Source organism: Bombus affinis, chromosome 8, assembly GCF_024516045.1.
Source record: "Bombus affinis isolate iyBomAffi1 chromosome 8, iyBomAffi1.2, whole genome shotgun sequence".
NCBI classification, from domain to species: Eukaryota; Metazoa; Arthropoda; class Insecta; order Hymenoptera; family Apidae; genus Bombus; species Bombus affinis.
In genome coordinates, this window is record NC_066351.1 from 883,013 (window position 1) to 904,672 (window position 21,660).

A 21,660-nucleotide genomic window follows, 5' to 3' on the forward strand; every position below is an offset into this window, starting at 1 on the left:
AATATTTGATGCAATTCGTTCGGACCAAACGAAACTTCGTTTTGTTACTAAATGAATGCGCGTTACAATCTTTAAATTAATTAACAATAATGGACAACCCTGGCACGCTTATTACATTTTATTAAATTTATCGCAAACAAATTATCCTCCCGTGTCGTGTAATTTCGTAACAGATGAACTACGTTGAAAATAATCACGGACTCGTCCGGATACGTTTATATTGCGTCAATAACGTGGTTGACTTTTTAAGCATTACATTCGTTCGATGAAAATACCTCTGTATACGCGTTTTGGGAATTAAACAATCGATAACGAGGGTTTGTTTATCATATTTCGTTACAATAATCTCACGATACCAATGACGTTCTCGCTTCGAATATTATTTAGGCTATGCGGAACATTAGCGAATGCTATATCAATATTTAACATAAATACGATGCATTCGTATACATATTGAAACAGCTTATTTACTTATGGATACTCAGTGTAGCCAATGAATAATGCTATGCCCATTGTTAATTAACGATTACTCCGGCATTGATAATTAGTGCATATATAGTAACATTAAAAAAGAGTTTCACCTCTTAAAACTCTGTCTGCATGCTGGCTTATTCTATGTTTAATCCTATTTAAATTAAATTAATCGATAAGGAAATAATAACTGGTAGGCCCGATATATATACCATATTTCTTATATGTGACTCAATTAATAATATATTAATGATATATACATATATAATAACAATGATTGATTTAACAAACAACGTATTGTGTATATAATTTATTAATGGCAATCGGTTGATTTTATCATTGATCAGTCCTAAAAAATAAGTAAATAGAAACGTAAATAGAGACGTAAATAGAGATCAGTGATATAGGTCTATCACTGGTCAGACATATAAAGTCGCGGTCTACAATATGCATCGATCTATTCGATGAACAACCAATTCAATTTCCAAGGAAATTTCAACGCGACGATTTTCAAAATACCGCAATGAATCGTGACACTGATAGCTCTTCTAAATAAAATACCGATCTTTTTCTCGGAAGCGGCGTAAACACAGAGAAAAAAGCGTTTTTACTGGCCGTGTTTAATGTTGCATACGCTCGTAGCGAAACTCGATAAAATTTTGAAGGTTTCATTTGCAAGTTTTATCATGCCATTAATATGCGTTTAAAATACTCGTGTGCATGCACGTGAAGTGTGCGCGAACAAACAATACTTATTACGTTCAAAGCTGACTTCGTTCATACGCGAGATACGGATGTCTTTGAAATTCGTACAGAGAGATTTTAGATTTCGTTCCACGAAACCGTATTATATTTTCTGAAGCACTTTGGAAACGCGATACAACAAAGAGAACGAAAGATCGAGGTACATTTATCAAAAAACGGACGATCCAAATTCCGGCTGTAATACGATGTAAAGCAAAAAACACATACGCCATTTTTCAAGTATTTCCATATTTAAATAGATATTTGCATTTTTTAACGAGCTCCACATTTTCACCAAAGAAAGTAGAAAAATAGTCGCTTTTATTCGACCAAACAACCATTATCTGTCCGTTCACCCGCGTCTCCTCTTTCCTTTCAAAATGATTTCCACTTCCTAATTTATATTCGCAGCCTAGAAATTTCAAAAGCGAGCCGACTAACGCATAATTAATTAAAAGCAAAGATCAGACTTTTAAATATGCGATCGTAGTCCCGGCCCTTGGCTCGAGATTACGCTGAAAACGTCGGTTAAGAATTAAGTCGCAATTGCTGCATCCCTTGTCGAAACTTGGCAAGGAAGAAGAAAGTTCCGGCGGAAACTCGTGACCGGAGAAATTTACTTAGGTAGAGCATACAGTGTGCCCTTTATTCGCCTAAACTCTCTCTCTCTCTCTCTCTCTCCCTCATTGCCTCTCTTCTCTGCTGTATTTTTCTCTGTACTGGGCTCGTCCGAAACATGTTTATAACTTTTGGTTTTAAATCCATGTGATTGTACACGACCACGTTTTTCCTCGGCGGACGGAAATGCGAGCTAACGAGGCGTCGTTGCCTGCCCGTCTTCGACCAATATTTACCATGGGTGCGTCGAGATGCCCGCACTTCTCGTCCATTAAGTTAATTCGATCTTACTTTACACCGTTGACGACTTTGTGTACCGAGAGGCAAGCCACGTCGAGAGAGGGCTACTTTCGTCGATTAACCCCTTAAGTAGTCGCTGCCTGTCTTAAGTCTGAGAACGCTAACACCAGGTGACGTACACTAATATTGATGTTGTTTATCGTTTCATCTAGCAAATTAAACACCATCGACCTGCTTCGTCTAAAGATATCGCCGTGTTACGAAATTCTTTCTTGAAGAACTTTCATTGATTAAAAAGTCGAAAATTTTGAATAAGAATTTTTTAAACGTAACGCGTTCAACAAAAGGGAGATTAAATGTAGTTGCAAGCCATTAAAACATCTTTCATCGATCTCTACATTTTCCGATGGTATTCGATGAGTAGTATCATTCTCTGTTCTAACGTTTCATATAGAAAGATTCCCAACTTCAAAACTGATATATTTTTAACTGTTTGCGAACCTAGGCTGTGTTGGGATTGACATTGTGTTTTGTTCCGATTTCGTTCAAATTTTTGAAAGCTTAATCCAACAGAACTACATCAACGTAGATATATTATTATGATTATGGTACATATACATATTTATTAGGTTTGTATTATTATATACAGCCTTCGAATTTAACCTATTAAGTACGAACCGATAAGCACTGAAATACAGAATGTGGCTCAGATCACGTATAATTAAGTGTATTCATCACGTATATATTTACCAAAAGTAGAATATTGCTACTGTTTTGATTCATTTAGATTATGATGTCCGTATAAGTATATCATCAGTGTATATCATCAGTATATCATCAAGTATATCGTATCAAGAAATTGAAGATGAGGAAATAGAAATAAAAAATGCTAGTGATGTTATATCGGAATTGTCTTTAATGTTAGTTGTTTTCTATAATATTATAATAGTGTAGTATTAAGATATATTTGCAATATTAATAAAAGTGGAGGATATGATATAGAATAGACATGGTATGGAATAGACATACATGATGAACCATTACGCAGCAAAACCAATAAAATGTGTGTGTATTTAAGACGTGCAAATAAAGATGATACGATAATGTAGCGGACGATTTGCGTTACAAGTTATCCAAGCGTAGACGTGGAGAAACACGCGAGACGAAACAATTGGAGGAATTTCCATGGATAGAAGACAAACTCTAATGAGTCGTGATAGCACAAAAGCGTCGCGCACTTATCGAGCGTGTCCAACGCGAGAGAAGGGAACTGTCCGCCACTTTAATAATGCAAAACCAGTTTGCGTTTACAGGAGCTCGGTTAGTGCTTAATTACGTGCACCCGTCTGCTGATTAGATATTGTCCTTCCAACTTCGTCGCCACTGTCGTCGCTATGAAATCCCGTTAATTATTTCTTGACACCTTCTTAGACTTACTCTCGAATCGTCTCTACTCGCCTAGTTTCTTCATCTACTCTCCCAGATAGTTTTTATCTAATTAGTGTTTATAATGTTTATGTTTTTTGCTCAATGAAATTGTAACAAAATTCGATAATTTTATAAAAAAGAAAAATATCTATTGAAAGTAAAGTTTCTTTCGGTGAAATTTTCATTTTGGACAATAGAAAGATTATTCGAGCGCAGTACAAAAGCTCTTCATAGCCGTTCTGTTTTGTTCTAGGTACACGAAGAAAGGTACACGGAGAAATTAGCGATATATAAGCGGTTCAGTGGTTCCGCGATAAATTCCATCGTTTCAGTGAAACCGGCTAAAATAAGGCGGACAAAGTGATCGAGTCCGTCTGCAGCCGGAAAATCCCATTCTCCGGGAAACTATGTTAAAAGGCAGAAACGAGTGTAGAGAAAAGAAGGTCTGGGGAAGGATGGGGTTGGATGGGATAGTGGAGCGATGAGGGTGATGGAAACTCGCGGCGGGGAAAAGGGTGTATTGAGCGTAATGGGCTAACTCCGGTGGATGGTGTACCGACTGCCGAATGGAACCTTGAAAGCCGGTTTGAATAATTGAACGCCAGTCAAATTTACGTAACGAAATAGCCGAGAGACGGAAAGTCGCGGAAATCGCCGATTTACCTTTCGACCAGGATCTTGTTATCTAACGATAGGGTAAAAGAAGAATTGCGAGCGATTTTATTTTGTTTTATAAGAGTAATAGATAAATATTAAAAAAATCTATATTCCTTTTCACAAAGTATCTCTAGATATTTCCTTATTTTTGACAATATGTTTGTTCGATTATAGAATAATGATTTTATTTTTTACAATCGTTATAACTACGTATGACGGTATATTATGATTCGATTAAACTTTTTGATTTTTAAACATCGATATGCGGTAATAAAACTCACGGTTATAACTTTATTCTTTATCTTCAAATCGATCAATTTTTTGATAATAACTCAAATTAATAGACGTCTTCTAAACCAATGATACTTGATTATTAAATATATAGTAAATAGTCAAATATATTATTGCCACGTTTCTTTTAGTAGATATTTTAGTAGATATCTTAGATTTACAGATTTACAGTATGATAGTTCCATAAGTAGTAAATATTGCCTCTAATTATTAATCTATCATTAATTTATATCCTTTGCTAAATTTCACATGCTTTTACCATAATTCGACCAAAATGTCCGATTACATTTATGAATATTAGTAACGTATATTAAAGTCTATAACGATGCCGGAAGATAATCACCTCTCATTTCTTTACTAACGTTTATCAAACGAATTCCATCAAAAGAAGCACCATTACAGTTAATTTATTCGCAAGTTCGTCCATGGAACGCAAAGAATCCACTAGTGTTTCGAAATGAGTACTCATATTCTCGCAGCTCATAAACGGCCATTGGCGAGATATTTACTGGATTTAAAGGTATTATTTGCACGGATCGAGCGAGGATAGTCAGCACTACGAGAAAAAAAGAAAGGGGCAGATGAAGATCGGCGCCGTTAAGTTCCACGATATTTCATTTCGCACACCCGACGCGACTGGCTGGCCGTTTTTCTCGGCTTGTTTACCTAGAGAAATAACCGGTTGCTTCGATGGTCCTATCCTTCAATTACGGGGCTCCGCTGCAGGTTTCCACTTCTCGAGCAAAGTAAACCTAATCCTGAGCGCCCGTATTGTGTGTCTCTTCCGTTCTGTTTGCGCGCGCGCCCGTGCACTGTGGACACAGTGGCGTGCTCACGGGCGCACAAGTATATGTGAATATGGCACGTGTGCGCATGTGACCTGTCCCTTCCATATTTGTCGCCGACAGGGTCTAAAAATCGTCGTACATCGTTTGAAATTCAGCAACTAAAAGGGAATCTCTATGAATCTTTTAAACGCTCAAAATGGGTTTCGAAATAAGAGTTATTTTCAATTCACTAACTTTGTTTTTATCTAGCTTTTCTCTTCTTCGAGCCATTTGAAAATCATATTAACAGCTTCTTAAATGCTAATAATGTATTAACGAATGTGCAGTAAATTGGCAAGTAGTGCGAGTAAGCCATAATTGGCGATACACATTTTTAGCACGCGTAATAAACAGTTGCATGAAATTTTTCTTCCTCTCATATATGTTACGTTCAATATGAAAGTGGCATTAAAATCGTTCGTTAAGATTCGTTAAAATCTTTTCATTAAAATGATAACAAGTACGCGATACTTGCTTCCATTTGAAGCTTCCGTTAGAAAAAGAGAAAATTACGAGTCTTGGTATTGTGGCATGCGTTCGCTCGATTAAAAATCCGCTCTTTGAATAACGAGTCCCGAGATCCTATTTCGTAAGCGGGTTTAACAGCCAAGCCGTCAGAATGGGAAAAATAAAGGGAACAAAAATAGAGGGGAAAAACGAGGAACGTTGTTTCGACGTGTTGCTAAAATCGCGTATCCCAGATTTAAACTCTATTCGAACTCCCAGCGGTGTACTCGAGGCTGACCTCCTATACAAGTATATAATGGATGCACATGTGCATCAGTGCATCGGTGCATCGGTGCATCGGTGTATAGGGCGAAGAAAGGTCGCGGAACGAATCCGACCTCGTGTAAAATTAAATCTCAATTCGTCGTAGCGGTATCGCGAACGCGGTCTATTCGATTTCTCCAGACTGTTCGATGTTTTTTCTTCTTTCACTTTTTTTTAAACAGAAGTTGTAATGCTATTCAGTGGCTCCGTTAAATCGTAGTTCGCGCGAGCGAATAAATTCCACCGACTTTAACTTCTCCCCTTTACTCTTTTATTCCTTTCTTTCCTTATTTCTCTCCTTTAAATTTTGTTTTCTTTCCTTGTTTCACTTTGCTCTATTTGCTCCCTTTTATCTTTTTTTCCCCGTCGAGAAACATGATTCACCAAAGTTACTTTCTACGCGAATTCCGCGAACGGAACGGCGCCTTCCAACTGTCGAACAATTCCCGCTGAAGTGGAAATGCTGTTTCTAAATGCTGGCGAACGGCGAACGTGTTCCCGATGAAAAGACGCGAGCAACGTTGCACGAGCTCTCACTTAAGTAAGACAGCGGATTGACAGAATTTTTTGAAAAATTTTACCGCATCGCTGTTGCGATTGAATATTAGCCAATGTTGGACAATTTTTTGGCCAATATTAGACAACACTAATTATCCTCAGTAGTAATATATGGGTATCTGTATGTTACTATTTAAAATTCGATCGATATAACAAAAAGACAAACAGTCGAAGAAAATGTTTTGACAATTATCGTATACATACATATATTCAAATCGATAGGGCTTGACAAAATCTTTGATCGTTCCAACTCACCGTGGCAGTCGATCGTTCTTACGATCTCGTTAGGCTCGTGCCTCTCTTTTTTACGCACTATTCCATTTACATATATCCTTCCTCGTCTCAACTCTCTTTCACCTGACATCTTTGCCACCAGTTTGGTTCGCTCTCCCTGCCCGGATAAGGGATGAATAATGTACTTCCCGACCTCGGAGCAAACCTCCATGCCGCCTGAATGACAAATCAGTTTGCCGTCCGAGCCAGGTCACGAATCGATGTCAGCTTCTCTCGTTCGCATCTTCTTTTTTTCTTTCTTCTCCTTCTACTTTTCCTTCTTCTCCTCCTTCTTCTTTTTCCTCTTCTTTCTTTCTTCTTCCCTCTTCCTGAAACCTGCTACTGCATTTGTATTGGACCTTCGAACTATGCACCAGGCAACCACATTCGGATTATGCAGAGTGACATCCATAGTTCTTCTTTTCGTTTCATTGATTAATCTTTTACGGTTTAGCGACCGATACTCGAGTTCCATGACACCTTCTATCGTTTCGTCCCGCCTTCTATTTATGTTTGACAGGATAAGAGGGCTCGTTGCACGACGTATACGTGTCTTATTTCCTTTTTCGAGGGGAAAGGAAGAATTCTGGATCAAAACGCGTTATGGATCACCGAGTCGAAATTTGTTTCGCGTTACAACCAACCTGGTATCAGGAGACTGAGTTAAAGTTCTAGTTTATTGCAAATCGAAGTTGCTCCCAGGGGTGCGTGACATAGCGCAGGATCGTCTTTAGATTATGCGCCCTCCAGGACCAATGCTTCTACTTGGTATAAAACGGGGACTTGGCATGAACCCTTAGTGTTTAAGTACTGATTTACTATCTATTTGTCGTTACCCACTTGATTACACGTTAAATCTCGAAATCTAAATGCAGACGAAATTTATCCACGTTCAAATTTATTCATTTATTTGGATAATATTTATCGGAAAATAATTAAAAGAAAATATTGTGAGGTTTGATCATATAATATAACGCGAGATGTACGTTTCATGTTACAGAAAGTGTTACATGGACGACGTGAATTATGTTAGTTCAAGTAGAAGAAATAGATCTTTATATTTTTTATATCTAGACCGCGGATATTTTTGGAAATTTATATTTTTATGAACATAAGTAAAAAAACTGAAAACACGTAGTAAATCTTATAACAACTACTTTACCTTGAACGCTTTATATATTTTTTGCATATTCTCTGCGTTTTGCCAAGTTTAAATACCTGCAATTTACTTATGATTATTAGCTTCTATAAACAAGAAACAACAATTGCATTGCCAGAAAAGATGAAAAAACTCTGCTAAATTCATCTAGCACGTTATATGGGTGTGTTTATTGTACTCTATAAACACTGCTACAACATTTTATTAACGCTAACTTCATCATTAGACAGATTTCTTTATTAACCTTTAGTATTTATTAACCCCACATAAAAATAAAAGAAAGAATACCATCGCCAATAATATTAATAAATTCAACAAAGACGATAAGAAGCACAATAATCTAGAGAAAAGTGTATGACAACATGATTTTATCAACAGTATAAACCTATAAATTAATTTTTTCAGCCAATTCCACACAACGCAAATAACATTAAGCAACTTTCTAGACGCAAATCGAAAGAGAAACATTTGGTTAAAAAAACGACGAACAGTTCTATTAACGAAGGCGGGGTGATCTCTGTTTCAGAAAGTCGGCTGCGACCTGCGAGTCGGCAGCAACAAGAACACGGACCCGTGCGGCGTGTGCGGCGGAAACGGGTCGAGCTGCCAATCGCGATACTCGTGGAGTTTGGAATCGATATCCGCCTGCTCGAAATCATGCGGCGGAGGTGAGTGGTTGGTTACGAAGTTCATTCGGTTGAAGCACTTACACAATTAGTTCACCGGGAGGTAGTCCATTTACATCGACGCTGAGAGCAATGAATTCTAATGAACTTTGAACCCGCGAATCGTCCAACGTTCCTCGGCACTTTTGCCGAAATTAATAACGGCTACTTAGACCGATTGATTTCTCCCTGCTATCATAACGTTACGCTTTGCTGTCAGATTGCTGCCCTCCTTGAACGTTGGACACTCGAAGAGTTTCCTTCCTCGTTGTTTCGTCAAAGAATAGACGAAATGTACAATAGTTGGCGAAAATCTTTGAATATTTGTCGTAAAAACTTTATTTTGAAAACTTTATATGTGCTGTCTATGTATTTTGTAGAATATTCTGAGATGGCTAAACTTGTAGAACAAAGATCATCGAAACGATACTCGTTCAATCAAACCTCATCTTTCATGGACGCTTAAAAAGTCTCTTTATGAAAATATACGAGACCAAATTTAGTCGAATGCAGAGGGAAATCTTGCCACGAACGATAAATCTCTATTTCAGAAACGTAGTGGAGGAATCCTCTTTAAATCTTTATACTATTTTCCACTTTACGAAAACGGTACCGTCGATGTAATTTAAAATGATCATTTTAAACGTCCCATCTCGCAAACGAACAAATTCATGGAAGAACAAGAAAAAATGAAACATACAAATGCAATCCTCCAAGCTATCTTCGTCTGCAGGAATCTCTAAAACATTTAAATAATTAATTACCCAGTATATCAATAAATATTAATGTTCAGTGATATATATTATATATTTACAATGGCTATTCACGTTGTATGCTAACATTTTACTAAATATATCGTTTGCGATGAATATCTTGTAATTTCTATATTCAGATTCGTCTAAAATTTTATCAATATAATCGTGACAGTCGTGTCTCATTATAGTACTAATCAAATTTCAAAATATCTTATACAACGTAGAGATTATCAATGATCAGTGTTCAAATTATATTCGTGAACCGTCGTACATCACTATAATTCTCAGCCTTGCAATTGCTGCTCAACATTCTTACTCCGTTTTTATTTACCAAGATAACTGCGAAAAAGACTATCACGAAGCAGATAAGTTATCATCCTTCAGTCACGAATTGAAATACGATTTCCGTTTTCCGTCAGGTTTCAAGATCGCAATGGCGGTGTGCAAGACGATCGGTCCGGACGAAAACGTGGTAGACGACAGCTATTGCGATCCGGACAACAAGCCAGAGAAGACCCTGATGCCGTGCAACACGCACCCCTGCACTGCAAAGTGAGTACCTTTCCTGACGTCTGGTGTACGTGTCCGTGTCAAAGAACGTTAAACCGATGCCGCGGATTTTCGTATCGAGGCGAATCGTGTGGCTTCAAATGCGCATACGCGGACAAGTACAAAGAGTATTTGACAGATTGTTCGCGGATTTTTCCACGAGTCATGGATGGAGTGCTTGTACGCGCTCGCGGTAGAAAAACCAGTTCCATCGGGGGCGATGTCAATCCTACACATCTAGATTTCTATTCATTTCTCTTCTACCAATGTCGCCGAGAAAAGAAACTCGATCTGATATTTCTATTCCAGAAATCAATGGCTTTAGATGGACTGAGGTGTTTGAGACGTTGGTGACTCAACTTTTTCTGTTCATTCTCTTTCGAATATAGGATTTAGGACGCAGAATTTTTAATATAAGACGTTCCAGGTTTTTCCAAATTTTGTCCGAACTTCGTTTTATGGGGATAAGAAAAAGATTTTATATGAACATAGAGCGTTTGAAGATTTGTTAAAGGGTTACAACGAAAATAGAAAATAGAACAATATCGAAGCCAGCAATGTTGTTCAAATTTACGTCGCTTTTTACGTGTGAATAACTTTGAGAAAAAATGCATCAGACGAATATTATCACATATAGTAAATTACTACTTTGTAAAATATAATAATAAATTCAATTTTCTATATAATTGTTCTCGGTGGAAACAAGGAACGTTTTAAAATGAAGTCTGTTTTGTATATATTTCTTATCTCTATTATAACTTTAAAATGAAGCTTGAAATAAAATGAAATTTTATCGTAAGTAATACCGATACTTTACGACTATTTTGAAAATTCATAATTCATATTTGGTATATTTAAACTTTAGAGTGGACAGTTATATTCTACATAAAAAAAAAAAAAAGAAAAAAGAAAAAAATTAAATAGAGAATCATATTTTTTACAGATTTACAAAGAATTTTATATGAAAATCCAGGCCGTAGCAATACTTCCATTTGCCGCTATATATTGCGTTATTGTGATGGATTTAATATATTATACATTGCTGAAAACTTACGTCCAACAGATGAAAAATAGAAATTGGCGATTTTTCGAATCGCTGCGCGTCCAAGTAACCTGTACGTTGGACTCAGACCTAGGATCAGAAACTTCATTAAAGCTTTTCTAATCGGTGGGACCCCGGGGTTCGAGATTGAGCGTTTCGGTTTTACGAGCAGACCAGAGAATGTTTGACTCGGGGAGCACGTTCGCGCAGCTGCTCGAAATTCTCGTATTTTCCACGTGCTATTCGTGAAATCGGAACTCCCACTTTTGGGATTAACGCCGGCCAATCTTCCTCTCTGACCAATTTCCTCGCCGTAGCCGCGGACAAAGCAAGCAAGCAGTCCCGATTATTGTTAGACAAGCCGTATCGGTGGTAGTTCTGTACGTGTGCAACGCGTACACCGAGCAACCAACGCGCAGAAATGGATATGGTAGCCGTGTAGACTTGCAATACCCGAGCTTGGAAACGATGGGCCGGAGCTTTCAAGCGGACTGAACGGCCATTAGTCGACGGACGTAGCGGGAAAGAGCAAAAGCCCGGCGGGCCTCTTTCTGAAAGAGACTTGGAAAAACAAGCCCCCAGTACCTTTCACCGACGGAGACAAACCCCTTGTTCTACCTTCGCGTCGAAAACACCGATTGCGAACACTTTGGCTAGAATCGCTCGTTGAATATCGAAACGGCTACATATACATATGTATAGCTACCTTCTTGCAAGCCACGTTGTACAAGTGTTCAGGATAAAGTCTTTCTCGAATATCGCCGAATATTCCGTTGTTTACGGTGTTTCACGTTTTATATTTACGTCAAGGTAGTTTTTTGAAAATTATTCCTTCTACGTTGCCTGTACATTGTACTATGTACATTATCCTGTATATGTGCAACATAATGAAAATATCGGGTTTGATAAATATACAGAATGTACAGAATATAAAATGTATTCGTATGAATTCATGTACATAAGATTTAGTCAGAGATAACAATTGGATAAAAACAAGATAGATAAGAACACAATCTTATCTATTCTTCAATATAGAACATTTCGTTTTAGAGAAATGACAAAATTGTTTAGACGAAATCTAACTTGCATTTTTATGTACCTGGTATGTAAATCTGAAACCGGCATTTTTGTATAGAAAATACACGTTTATTGTACGAAAATGATTAAAAATATTTTATTCGAAGTATTGCCCATCGCATACATTTTTCCCACCTGTCTGGAAATTGGTGGATGCCACGCCAGAAAAACTGTCGCTCTTTTGAGGCAAACCAGTCATCGAGCCATTTTCGTACATTTTCGTAAGAAGTGAAGTGCTGGTCAGAAAGTGCGTGTCTTATCGATGCAAATAAATAGTAATCGGACGGAGCCAAATCTGATGAGTAAGCCGCGTGCAAAAGTATTTCCTAACTGAACGCTTCAATCGTTTCCTTGACCGGTTTTGCTGCATGTGATGGTGCATTATCATGAAGCAAATTACTTTGTGTTGCCTTTTTTGATATTCTGGTCGTTTTTCACGCAAAGCTTGATTCAAATCGATCATTTGTTGTCGGTAGCGCTCAGTATTAACGGTTTCGCCAGGTTTTAACAGCTCATAATAGATCACACCCTTCTGATCCACGTTCTTCGTTCCTCACGTCAAAATTGTCACTTCTGAATTTTTTAAACCACTCAAAGCACTGTGATTTACCGAGAGTATGCTCACCGTAAGCTTCGACAAGCATTCGATGCGATTCTGCAGCAGTTTTCTTCAAATGGTAACAGAAAATCAATGCTGTCCGCAAATCGTAGTTTCCAGGCACAAAATTCGACATGTTCAACGCTATTACAAACTATGCTGTTGTATGAAACTTGTATTGTTCTGAGTCGCAAATGTTTGTGAGATGTCAACAAAGACTTTTGGCATCAATGACGCAGTTTAGTGATAACTACATTATCAGCTAGGGCCATCTATAGGCAAATTCCGGTTTCATATTTACAGACCTGATATGTACGTCTGAAATAAATACTCAGCTTTCAAGTTCCTCCATCGAAGTCTCGATAAAAGGACTGCCAATTCTATTATAGAAAATATGTTCATTTACTTACTAGACAATTAATACGTGCATACATTGATTAGTAAATTGGTTATAGCATAGTGAATCAATATATTCACTATAACGATATAATCATAAAGAAAGTTTATGCATCGTTAAAATCTTATAAGTTTGGTCCACCTTCATTAATCAATATAAGAAATAACTTGGAAGAAGTACATCTTGACTATCTTTCCGTCTATACTATCTTTCCGTGCAATATATCCTCCATTTTAGAACACAAATTTATATGATATCCGATATCTGCCCATATCCTTCATTTTACATTGCACGCATTTTTCACGTCTTTTTTCCGTTCTTTAACGTAACGTCGATTCGCATATCGTGGTTGAAGAAACACAGACGAACAGCCTGGAGGAAGTAGAATACTCCGACTGTCGAACAAACAATTCGTCCGTCGATATGGCTGTTTTTCCTGCGAGCCAACGGCTCGCGTCGACATAAAGCGCGCTTCTTCCTCCGGAGATCGCGATCAAAACCGTCGTAAGAGTAACTCCGCGAAACGATCTGCCAGCTATAAAGTACCAACTAGTCGGGACCATCGTCGGATCTGGGCGATTCCATGCTCCTGAAAAAGTTATTTAAAGGAATTGCTCGACTTTTATGCGAATCTCCCCACGGTTGTACAAACGACTGCCCGTTCCACTCGATGATGGTTGTTGTATCGCGTTCTCTTCTACGATACGACCCAACACAAGGAAGAAACGAGACAATTTATTTTCTAGAACCCTGGTATTTACCTGTTCCAGTGTGTGCTTTTCCTCTTACCTTGCTGTCGTAATTCAGAAATTCGTTGCGATTTATTGATAACTGTGGAAGTTTCTACAATCCGAAATTCAAAAAATTACGAGAAATTTTCCTTGAGATGTATTCGATTGATACTAAAAGACTTTGGATTTTCATGCGAATTTAAGGTTTTATGGATACAATTTAAAAAAAAAAAAAAAAAGAAAAAAAAATTGAACTTGCAGATTCGTTTTACGTATTACAAATTATAACTTTTTTTCTTTAGTACTTTACTTTGGATATTTTAAACACTTTTGTGCATCCTGTGCACCTTTGCATCTTTTTTCTCATAAATGCATAAACAGGATAGATATTATATATTAATGAAAAATTATGAAAAGGATTGTTACAGTTTAGGTCATATTTCGGAATGAATTTCACTAGGGAAACTATAACGATTGCAATGTTCAAATTCGGTACCCTTTAAACGGCGCATGGAACAAAAGAGAAATTTATTTCTCTGATTCATAACACGGACGTCCAGGGGGAAGCTGAAACTGTTCGCGATAAAGCGTAACGATCAGACGGGATAACGAGAAGAGAAAGGGAAGGAGAACGTCCCGAGGATATTTTTTCGAAGACACAATCTTAGTTCTTGGAACGATACGGCCTGTTCTTTGTCTGGATAAAGGAAACGGGGGATAAAAAGGAGGCGCTTTAAAGCTTGTTCCCGATGAGAATCATTCTCCAGACTGGCAGACACTACTTCGGCTACCAAGTACAAAAAACTCGCCGCGAACCATTTTTACCGGATATAAAATATAGCGTGTAGTTGAAACGTGCACAATCTTTTCCTTTGTAATCGAAAATATAACCCGACGTGCAACTTGAGCTTGTTACCTTGTTGCCGATCGACGTCCATCACACACACACACACACACACACACTCTCTCTCTCTCTCTCTCTCTCTCCCTCTCTCTCTCTCTCTCTCTCTCTCTCTCTCTCTCTCTCTTTCGCTCTCTTTCCATTTCGTTGGCCAGGTGGACAATATTAATATTAAACATCTGAAAAATTGAAAACGCGACAATACTTGTCGCTACAATTCATTTCAAGAAATAACGATGGTATTTGTACATATACAAAGTATCTTTTTTTATAAAAAGTAAAAGATCGTCGTATAGTCGACGGTTTAAGATTTTTCTATTCTATCTATCTACGTATCTATTTACGGCATGAAAGAGAATCAATTAGATTTATCCCAATTTTAAATGTAAAATTCATTGCACTTGAATAAAAAATATCGCCGTAATTCGACGCCTATTTTCATTGAAATTTCAAGAACAGAATATAACAAAGCTGACTGTAGCACAGTATTTGAAGAAAAATACGTTGTCATCCCATAAATGGAAACGAATTTTTTCGCCTCTGACGCCACAATATTTCTCGTTTCAAGCGTGAATTCGCACTCGCGCGTTTCAAAACGGCCAACTCGTCTCAGAGGGAAACGGAAAGGGTGCTTTTTACTCGCTTCAGTCGTGCGTGGCGAAGCGTCGCGAAACGAACCTTTCCCTAATGCTCCAGAAATTTGTCCGGATTTAGCCTTGTACCACGGTCGTTTCGTTTTATTTCGCCTCGATTTCCAGAGCAAAGACACGCAAAGTGTCAAGAACACAGAACGTTCGCTGAAGCTAAATTATGAAAATTTTCGTCAAGTCGTCCCCGGGTCGCTGTTTAACGTTATTATATGCAGCCAGACCAGAGCAAACTTCGCCACTTGGATGATGCACGTAGCCAAGAACTACGGTTAATGCTGCACCAACCAGAATCTCGAGTGGCTCGGGTTACTTGAACTACCGTTTAACTTTCCACAAGAGGCGAATCACGCAACTGATTCGCGCCACATTTTCCTCTTTAACGTTGTTCGACCTTACGAGGATGCTTCTCGAACACGAGCAAATACCAGCCAAGATAATTGATCGATTTAGTAAGGTGTTTTGTTCGTACACAATACATACGCTAGCTGACAAAAGCATTTGGACTATTACGACAGATAATTTATGTTGGTAAAATTCGAAACCAATCTGAAAATGTATAGAAAAGTTACATAATACTTATTGCAAACACATATATTTCGTATAAAATTAGTATTATAGCATGACCGTTTCATTACTAACAATGACAATTGACTGTTTAAATACCTATATGGCCTTTGTAAAGTGTATAGTTGTAATTTGTAATAAATGCATAAAAATTTGTACAATCATAGAGATCTCACTTAAATCAACTAACGCAAGTATAAACCTTTGAAACGTTTCATAATGACTTCAAAGCAAAAAATAACTTACAGTTACCGTCTTAGGATTCCATCGAACGTCTCTCGAGTAAAGTTACCATATAAGTCTAAAATCCGTTCGATAAAATGAAGTTCACGAAGTAATGTCACAATCCGTCGTAATTGGACCATGAATAATTTAACGAACGTCGTTGTTCGTTAAACGTTGCGATATTTGTGTTGCGAAAACGAAGGTGGAGCTCGAGGGTGAAAAATCAAAACGAGGAGGGCCGATAGCAACGTTAACGGCCACAACGGTTAATAAATCACTGTGAGTGGAGTGGGCCTCGTCAACATTAAATTGGTGCTAATTGGCCAGGCCGAGAATTTAGTTTAATTCGATTCAGCCAGTCCGGGCAAGTGGTCGACGTTTCAGCTATCCCCCAGGAGAACCGGGATTTCTAAACCGCTGCCTACCCGCAACTGTGTATTAAGCCACTGAATACTTCAGCGGCTATTATTCTATGTCGTGCTAGGGATACAGGCCCAATTAAATTCCATTAAGCGTTTTCCGGAACATTTGACGATTAATCTCACGATCCGGCTACTAACATCGATCGACCAGAATCGTGTACAGAGTCTGGCTATATAATCTGTGCAGGCTAAGAGAGGGGTAATTAAACATGGTGGTTGATGGTTTCGTGTTATAGGCACAGGGAAAACGTGAACACGTATTGTGTTTTGGTTTGGAGAAAATGATCAAAATGTTCAATTAAAGAGATAGTTCAAATTAAAAAAGATAATTTTCTACCACCGAGCAGAAATAAGGAAGAAAAATGCATAATTACGATTAAAAAATTTGTGAAACTTTTTTAGACAAATTTTCAATTTTGCTGGTATATTGTGTCTGTAGCAGAAAGCCCTAAAAAATAAATATGACCTGATGAAAATAAACATGGTTGAAAATAAACAATTATGTTTCGGTCTTAGGAAAAATGGACGCTAATTCTCTCAAAAGCACTTACGTAGTTTTAGTGATCGTAACAAAAAGATAGTCCTAGTGTTAGCACGATACATTCAAGATCAAGGGATCCATAAGATAGAGTATGTGACGGCTCGTTCCATTAGCTAATAACTCATCGTGAGAACTCGTCAACAAAATGCAGATGTTTATGCATTTATTGGGAATTCGAAGGTATAAAAATCTACAAAAAAAGATTTACTTAACTTTCGTTTCATTTGCTTTATTTATGAAACTATGAATTTGCATAAACATGCACAAATCTAATTATCAATTAGTCTTTCAGTTGCATTTAAAAATATTATTCGAGTAGAAAAATAAATCATAAAATAAGGATTATAAAGAATAAAGAGTAATCTATGATTTTAGGAATAAATAAAAAATAAATCTACTAAAACAATCAACATATTAAAATACAAGATTTATTAAATGTATAAACGTTATCGATCATTGGGGACGATCTTGTCAGGATAGAGTCGCGAACGTGTTAATATGTTTCATTTAGCCCTTGTAATAAATGAAAGCTAAAAAACTTGGAAAGGAATTGGAACATTTTTATCAGATGGTACACGTACTATGGAACATTTACTTTCTTGGAATTACAGTGGCTTTTATGCTCAAACAACGACAGAGAAAATAACCGCCAAGCTAGGTGGACGTATCGGGACCAGCTTACACGTATTACAACGAGAGCAACGCAGCTCGCCGCGTATCGAGCAAAACTTTCATGTTAGCGACGATCGATGGATTCGTCTGGCGACTCGCGAACACTTTTGCCTCGAAAACACGCGATGTAGCGGAAATTGAAAAAGTCCACGGCGATTAGCGTTCCTTCAGTTGCATTTTTCCGGCTTCTATCGACTATCATTTCTCGAATCAAATAACGTTTCCTTTCGTCAAAAGTTTATTAAATCGTATTTTGAACGATTCACTAAAATCAAACTATTTATAGCAAACTGCAATAAAAATAACTTTGGAGATTCAAAAGTATTTACTTGTTATTGCTTACTGTTGTGTCATTTTGTTAATTTCAAATTACAGCATGTTCGATATCGATCGGTTATTCTCTGAAAATATCTACCTTCAATCGGCAAATTCATCGAACGTGTCGAAAGTAACTTCGACGAGGAGAAAGCTTTCATCGCAGAAATAGCCAGCAATTAACTTGGTGTTGTAAATATCGATCTTCGATCGATGGTGCTCTCGTCTCGGATTTGTACGCGAGCTGTTTCAATCTATGAGCATCGCGGGATCTGATTGCGGTATCGAAGATGACTTCCGGTTGAACGAAAACCTCGTCGAAGGGAAAGCTCTCCATTTTAATTCAGCTATTGAATCTTTTTTCAAGCGGTTTCGAAGCGCTCGCGGAAACTATGCAATTCGAATCGCGAATTTTTTCTATCAAAGATACTTTGAAGAAACCTCTTTCCATAAAATCGATATTCTTAATATTCTTAATATTCGTCAGAAGAAACAGCAACATGATGCTTTGATCTTACATATGAACGTGGAACGTTATGCATGTAACAGGCCTAGATTTCTACTATACAGCTAGACTGGCGTTTCAATTGATTCTTTTTACGTTTCTAGATGGGTAGCCGGTGAGTGGAGCGCGTGCAGCGCTAGTTGCGGAGGTGGATCGAGGACCAGAACCATTTTCTGTACCGAGGAAAACGGCAATGAGACTACCAAGGTAAATAAGAACTGGGATAAAGATAATTTAAATACGCGGAATTCTTTTATATTAAATCCCAGGGTTTTATCCTCCGTTTCTTTCCACGTGAAACACACTATGGCGAGTGTTCCGTCGCGCAATACATCTGCACTCCATCCCGCGCGGTTTGACAGCCAACGGTCTACGTGCCGTCCTTCGAACCCTCCATAGGCCCAAGGACCCACCATAAAGTTGAAATCCTAACTGCATTGTTCGCACATATGGTTTAAGTCAATCTGTTCGCCCGAAAAGACTTTCTAATTCTAGAAGTGTTTTCGGCCGGTTTTTAGAAAGGTCCTTGGGTTTATTACGCGCTCTTAAGAATTACGGAGAAAGCGGGTAGTGGCCTAACGCAAAAAGCGGAGATCTACCTAACGGAAAATCCGAGTTTTCCCATAAACAATGTCGCCTAGGAGCCACGTTGGTAGGAGGCTTCTACCTCCTATCTTCCTTCACAACATTGGTCATAACCAATCGGCATCGCGGATCATTGCCCTCACTTTCCTAACTAAAAATGTAAGCAACGAATCCGCGTTCTTCGTTCAAAGGGCACACCCATACCGAGCTTTCCTCCGTACTCACATCAGAATAAACTTCAGAGTTCCTTCATCTCTCACGGTGCCTAGAGTTTCTACAGTCCCTATAGCTCTCACCGTTTCTATATCTCTCAGAGTTTTCCTACAGCTCTCAAAGTGCCTACAAGGCCTAGAGTCTCCTATGGCTCTCACAGTATCCAGAAGTCCGACAGCTCCTACAGCTCTCTCATCTAAGAATAATCCTTCTCTTCGTTATCTGTATCTTAATCCACGGCGTTACTACTTTGTGTGATTGTATAAAGTGTTGGAAATATATATTTTTATAAGTCTGTGAATCCCAGTGTTATACCACAACAACCACCCCTATTATCCTAAACGAAATCAGGGGATCGAACTATTCATGGTGTTGATTATTATAATCGTAACGGGAATTTACGACTCCCGTTGACGCGTATTCTCGCGACCGCGTCTCCCCGCGATAGCTCGAAAATACAGCGAGCGTTCTCCAGGCTAACGCCAGAAGAAGCGAAACGGAACGAAAACGTCGCCAGGCGAAAGAAAGATCGATCAGATTTTATTTTTATTGTATTATACGTAACCGCGTAACCGCGAATTCTATTCGGTTTCTCGGGAAAGTTGAACGTTTTCCGGGTTTAGTCGCGTCTAGTTCGCGAGATTTATGTTTACGAAATATACTTTGCAAGTACGATCGGTGCCGTGCCAACGATAACGATAATCTAATCGAAAATTCGCTCCACTTTATCGTTGGAGTTTCCCGTTGCTGTATCGACTCTTTTTACGGCTCGTAATTCCTCGTTTCGCGCCGATCTCGCTAATATAAATCTCAGGCTCTACACCCGACACAAATATAATTAATAATTTTATTCGCCTTTGAGACTTTACGACAGTGTTCGCAACACGATCTCTGCTAGAACTGTCACAGAGATACATGTCTATCCATCCATCCGTCTGTCCATTCTGGTGCCTACGACAACCTGGCAAAACCCACGAACCCTAACCTAGTTCGGTTCGTTTAAACTGCAAGGGCCGTTCGCGGTTCTCTGTCAACCACCGTAAAATCCTCTCATCCGAGGCTCGACAAGAGCAGCCGGGGAGCACACGTACACGTTGAAAATACGTATGGTTAGACACGACGTATCGTGCACCACGAGGATTTGCATCTTCTTCTATGCTGATCCTACTGTGTCATACCTGAGGAATGAGTAGATGATTCTCTTAGCGGTAATATGGAACATAATAGGTGCGATAAGAGCACGTTATACGTATTTGGTAGAATATCCAATTATTCAGATAATAAATTTTTTGATAAACATTAGAATTACCGAAGGAAGAATCATGACGCTCGGGTCTTGTTATAATGTTAATGAAATTCCAAAATGCTTCTTTTTTGAACACACACCATACATTCATAAAAGATTTCTATAAGCGTTTAAATATAATACTTTCGTATTCGTGAGATATTGTATATTGCAAATCTACAAAGTTTCTATAACAAGCTACAAATGTTGTCCACAAAATAATTTCGTATCAAATATTTGATATAAAAGAAAAATTATATCTGTTTTTACACATTGAATCAGATAAAAGATTTAAGTCATTGTTGTTGCAGCTGCCTGACCACAAGTGTAGCAGCACCCACAAGCCCCGTAACCAAGAAACTTGCAATACCATCTCTTGTCCCATGTGGGAGACCAATAAATGGAGCGAGGTGAGTACAAGACAATCTCAGGTACCGGAACTGCGACCCTCGCGCCCGAACATGCCGTGAACATGCAAAACGAGCAGGGGAAGTGATACCGGTGCAGACAGACCAAAGTCATTCGCGTGATGGTGGAATTTAGGGCTCGACGAGATGCCACGAGGAAAGCAGTATTTATTACCACCTAGTGTGACGGTCTTTCGACCTACAGGGGGTTACGCCAGAGCAGTATTTATTACCAACGTCAAGATGACTCCTCTACTAGAGAACGGTTTCTAAATCGGTGGAGTTATAAACTCATTTCTCATCTTTGTTTCCTGTACTACGAACGATCTTTTTTCCTCTCCTTATCGGAACTCTAAATTGTTTCGCGCAAAACCCCGTTTTCGACAAAAGACGAGTTTGGAAACATGTCAAGTAACGAATTGATTAATTCTGCTTTGATACCAGTGCAACATTTTATATACGAAAATTAATTATTATTTAATAGGAAAGTCCATTTTCTGCAAAATATAGCTTCGAATGAAAAA

General features: G+C 38.3%; 1 protein-coding gene across 3 annotated transcripts in view; it reads left to right on the forward strand.

Moving 5' to 3' along the window:
- The window catches only part of LOC126919370 (protein madd-4-like), a 243,243-nt gene that overhangs the window by 199,914 nt on the left and 21,669 nt on the right, over positions 1-21,660 (forward strand). For all 3 annotated transcript variants that reach the window (XM_050728485.1, XM_050728487.1, XM_050728486.1), the window contains 4 exons: positions 8,564-8,705; positions 9,877-10,009; positions 18,751-18,853; positions 21,041-21,139. In XM_050728485.1, coding sequence (XP_050584442.1) covers positions 8,564-8,705; positions 9,877-10,009; positions 18,751-18,853; positions 21,041-21,139 — 477 coding nt within the window. The remainder of the gene's footprint in view (positions 1-8,563; positions 8,706-9,876; positions 10,010-18,750; positions 18,854-21,040; positions 21,140-21,660) is intronic.